The following is a 5599-nucleotide window of genomic DNA, read 5'->3' on the forward strand; positions in this document are numbered from 1 at the left end:
GGTGTATTTATTTTTATTTTCATGAGTGTAATATGGGAAGAACCTATTTATCGTTTTGTTGTTGGTCCTCATAAAGGAAATGGTGGTGCAATTTGTGGAAATGATGGTGGCGTTTGGGGAAGATCAGAAACATTAGACATATCTTTTGAAGAAGCAAGAGCATGTTCTAGAATTTTTTATCATCCAACTACTGCACTTCCATTTTCATTAAGTGGTGTTTCATTTGAAGTTAAGTCAATTAGTGAAGATGAAACAGTCAATTGGATAACAGCAAAATCACCAAAATATAAATGTGGATGTACATTAGTTGAAACAGGAACAGGATATGTTATTGGTTATTATGATAGTCCTATTACTGAAGAAGAAAATTTAAAAGCAACACTTCAACTAGCACGACATGTAACAGAAAGAGGATATTAAAGGTAATTTACATTAATTTATAATACATTTTTCTTTCTTTGTTTGCTTGTTCGTTTATTTTTTTCTTTCTTTTAGTAAAAAAGAAAGAAATAATCATTAAGATCTTTAAATTTTCATTTCATACACATGAACTCAAGAAAATTACCATATTGTCCTGCACCTTCAAGTGTTAATAATCTTAACAATCCATATTCACCATATTCTAGTTCATATCCTCCAAATAAAAATCAAACAATTTCATCTTCTATACCTTCAACTTTGTCAAATGAAATAAATAAAATAAATATTCACTCTGAATCACGTGGTAGTTTTAGTACTCCACAATCAATTTCAATGCAAAAGTTATATACAAAAACTCCATATTATAATACTAATACAAATAGTTCATTAAAAAAGAATTTAACTTCACAACAATCAAGAAGTCCAATAAAAATAAGAGATGATAGAGAAGAACAAGACAGACAAAGAGAAGAAATTTATAAACAATTACCAACTGAACAAAAAATATTATCAGAAAAAAAACAAAATCAACGATGTGAAATATGTCAACAATTTGGAAAAATGACACATGTTTTTCATTCAATTATACCAAATCCAGAAGATTTTTGGAGAATATTAATTGATAATGGAGATAATATTGCTGAACATGAATTAACAGTACAATTTATATTACGAACAAATATTAGTATAAGTTCATTTGTTATTTCAGATGATAAAACAAAAAAAATAGAAATTAAAAATGAAAAAGAAAGAACGATATTAAAAAAAATATGTGATCCATACGCTATTAACATTAATGAATTAAAAAATAATATCGCTACTATTGAAAAAACTATATTCGTTAAAAAAATTATTCAAATAAATATTAAAACTATTAGAGAAATATTAGAAGAATCAATGAAAATAAATAATATTAATAAACAAAGACATTCAGTTGTTATTATTGATGATGATGATTTAATTGAAGAAACAGAAAAAATAAAACAAATAGAAACACAAGAAATAGTAATGTTTATATTAGAATTATTTAATGAATTATCTATTGATTCATTTAATTCATTTTTAATTAATATGGAAGAAATTGAAGATAGAATTTGTAAAAAATATCATGTTAATTCATTTAATCAAATTAATAAAGAAGAATTTACTTCATTTTGTGGAAAAAATATAATATTTCCATTTAATCAAAATTATAAAAAAAAAGTAATTCCAATGAAAATTCTTACAAGAGAAGTTCCAATAAAAGAAGAACCATTAAGTATTGTTATTAATGAAATTAATAAAGCACCATATTTAATAAATTTATATGATAATTTATTATTACATTCTATTGATTTAGAAATGATTATTTCAACATATAATTTTAATTCAAATATTTTTATTGAAATTAATAAAAATAATTTAATTAAATTACCAAATTGTAATTCTATTAATGTTGAAACTATTACAAATAAAAATATTAAGAATATTAATATTATTACTGGTATTTTTATTTCTCATTTATTTGATGAAAATGGTCCTAAAGAAGGTGCTTCTAAATATTTTCCAATTTTAATGAAAAGTTTTGATTTAAATGGTATTTCAATTAAAACAAAAATTAGTAGAGCATTATTTGTTGCATCTCTTTTAAATGAATTACCAATAGAATTTATTGGATTATATTTATTAGTTAAAACAATTCTTAATATATTTAATTTAACTTTAAATGAACTTATATCATTATCATTAAATAATATTTGTTTCTTAAAACTACCTATTTTAAATGAAATAAAACGATGTTTTCCAAATGAATTATTAACTATGAATACAATGAATATTGAAACATTTCCATATCAAATTAATAATTCAATTGAATATAATACTAATAGATTTGAATTTCCACTTCCAATTGAAATTATTATTGATTGTTATACAACTAATACTAATGAAGAAATTAAAATTATTGATTTTCAAAATACTCTTTTATTAAATAAACTTCAAAATGAAATTAAAAATAATAATATTGATTATCTCATGGCTTTCTTAATGTATTTAAATCAAAATCAAAAAGAAATTATTCATACTTTTCATACATTACAAGTTACTTCTTCTTCTATTATTCAAACTAAAAATTATTCTTCTTTTTATACTTCTCTTAAAAATTTAAAATGGATTTTTTCTTCTTTAAATTCATTTGAAACACCATTTTCAATTATTAATTCAAAACCAATTAATTTTTTAAATATTCCATGTACACCATTTTTAATTTCAGAACCATTAAATTCTTATATTGCAACTAAACCATTTCCATTACCTGAAAATATATTAAGTTGTTTATATCAAAATATTAAAGGATATGACCAAAATTATTTTGATTTTTTATCTGTAATTTCACAACTAAATATTAATTTATTTAATGAATATATTAAAAAGTCTATTATTTATTCTAAAATTACTAATAACATTACTCAAACTTATATTAATAAAGATCAAGTATGGTTTAAACCAAATGAAGTGTTTATTAAAGATAAATCTGGATTTTATCCTATTCTCTCTGTTAATAATAAATTTTATGATTTATTTAAATCTATTGGTGTGAAATATAAACCTTCCATTACTGATTATATTGATGCTTTAATTCATTTAAATCAATTACAAAATCAAATTTCATTGAATAAAAAATTACTAACAATTAAAAATATTTTAAAAGAATTAATTAAACAAAGTGATAAGATTAATGTTACTTTACCAATGATTGAAAGAATTAAATCATTAGATACTTTTATTAATCAAAATGAAAAATTAGTGTCTTCATTAACTGGATTATATTATGATGATTTATTATTTATTAAAGATTATTTCCCTTCTTCTGTTAAAGATCATTTATTAGACTTAAATCTTCCTTATAAATTAATTAAAAACAAAATATTTTTATTATTAAATATTAAAAATGCTCAAAGTGTAATTAAAATTAATTTTGATACTTCAATTTCTTCTTCAAATACTCTTACTTCTATCTTAAGAAAAGTTTTAAATAAAGTTCTTCCTTTAGTTAAATCAAGTCAACTTATTGAAAATTATAAATTATATTTATCTTCTCTTGTTGTTTATTCTCATGGTACTTTAAATCCTACTTTTACATTTATTCCTACAAATTCAAGTATTACTCCAAAAATAACTGCTGTAAGGGATGGAATTAATTTACACGTCTTAGATAGAACTTCTATTTGTTCTTATGAAGCTCTTACTATTTTATCTCATTTGTTTTTCCTTCAAAAAGATGAATCTTTTATTACTTTAATGCTGAAAGAACTTAGTAACGCTTATCCTATTCAAATTGAATCTTCTTCTTTATCTGAAACTGATCATATTAAAACCAATACTATTAATTGGAATGTTATTAAAGATGGAATTAAACAATCTAATTCAATTCTTAATGATGAAGAAATTGAAATTAAAGTTGAACCTTTTCAATTCATTCCAAATATTGAAAAAAGAATTCAAACAGGTGTTGCTGGTGAACAATTCATTTGTCAATATTTAAAAAGAAAATTTGGAAATAAAGTTAGTTGGATTAATGAAAAAACTCCTTCTGTTGAGTCTATTGAGAAAGGTTTACCTTATGACCTTTTACTATTTAATGACTTAAATACTGTAGAAACTTATATAGAAGTTAAAACAACTCAATATAATGATAAAGATTTCTTTGAATTATCTTATCGTGAATGGTCTTTTGCTCAAGAACAACGTTCTCATTTTCATATTTATAGATTATCTGGATTTGGAACTGATACTTTAAAAATTAAAATTATTGTAGATCCTTATGGTAAGTGGTTAAAAGGAGAAGTTCATCTTAAATTTTACTTCTAAAGTTTTAATTATTATTTCTTATTATAGTAAAATTATTATTTTTTTTTATTTTAAATCTTTCATTTTATTTTCTTTTCATCATTTATTGAATCATATTCGTTCTTAATGTAATATTATAACTCTAAAACATTGTTGATCTCTTTTTATTGTTTCATTATATAATTATGAATTATTCTTCTTTAGTAAAAAGAATGAAATAATACAATAAATATAATTAAAGAAGAATAAAAGAAATATGAATAATAATAGAAATAAATAATAATAATGATAAATAAACAAAGTAAAATAAAAGTACTATCAAACAATATTTTATGATATTAAACAATTTATTTATATTTATTTCATTATTTATTTAATATTTCTATTTAATACATTAACATGTTTAAATTACTATAACTATTATAGAAATAATAATTAATGATAATAGTCATATGTTTTAATAACAAATTCATAAATCATTTATCAAAGAAAATAAAAATAAAATAAGAATAAAATCAATGATATTGTTATTATTTTATTATGTTATTTTAATTTTGATTTTATATTTATTCTTTTCTTTTTATCTTTTCTTATTATCACTCATTTCTTCTTTTTGTCTTTTCTTCTTCATCTTTTAATTTATTTTATATATTCTTCTTTGTTTATCTCTATTCTTCTTTCTTCTACCATCTCCTTAACATAAGTCATTAGTATTTATTGATAGTTATTATTTATACTGTTGATAATTGGATTAGATTTGTTAGAAAATGACTTAGTTAATAATATTCTTATTCCAAACAATAATACAACAAATAGATTATACTTCATTTCTCATAAAAACATTACTCTTCTTCCACATATCTTTCATTTTTATTTACCCCCTACATGATTTTTTATCAAATGAACTTTTGTCTTTGTTTGATTTCTTACTTTGTTTTACTAAAATAAATTATTTGAAGATAATAAGGTATAGTACAAAACTAATACCTATGATTTAAAAAAGTATATCATTCAAGTAAATTTCTTTGTTAATAATAATATCGAATATAATATTACACCTCTATTTCATGCCATAACTATTGTCCAAATAACTCTGTTATCTCAAATAATGATATGTGATTAAAACATATCATTTTCTTTTTTCTAAAAAAAATATTTTTCATTTTTCCTGATTTTTTATTGTAAATATTAACCAAATAATCAAATAAAATTAAACTTATAATTTCATCTTTCAATTCTTCTTTTTAATTTTTTTCAAAAGAAAGAATCTTAAAAAATGAAAACAACTCAAAAACGTTCTTGAACTAATTAATCAGAGAACAATAATGGCACCAAACTTGCTTCTTGAATC

General features: G+C 20.7%; 2 protein-coding genes across 2 annotated transcripts; both read left to right on the plus strand.

Annotated features, from left to right (window-relative positions):
• Nucleotides 1-21: 21 nt before the first annotated feature.
• ENU1_154120 (hypothetical protein) lies at nucleotides 22-420 on the plus strand (the record flags this gene model as incomplete). Its single annotated transcript, XM_008860680.1, has 1 exon — nucleotides 22-420. One exon carries the CDS (start codon nucleotides 22-24, stop codon nucleotides 418-420), a length of 399 nt encoding a protein of 132 aa, XP_008858902.1.
• Nucleotides 421-546: 126 nt separating this feature from the next.
• Nucleotides 547-4269, plus strand: ENU1_154130 (hypothetical protein; the record flags this gene model as incomplete). Its single annotated transcript, XM_008860681.1, has 1 exon — nucleotides 547-4269. The coding sequence occupies one exon, from the start codon at nucleotides 547-549 to the stop codon at nucleotides 4267-4269; it is 3723 nt and encodes a 1240-aa protein (XP_008858903.1).
• Nucleotides 4270-5599: the final 1330 nt, after the last annotated feature.

Source organism: Entamoeba nuttalli (assembly GCF_000257125.1).
Source record: "Entamoeba nuttalli P19 unplaced genomic scaffold asmbl_6440, whole genome shotgun sequence".
NCBI lineage: Eukaryota > Evosea > Mastigamoebida > Endamoebidae > Entamoeba > Entamoeba nuttalli.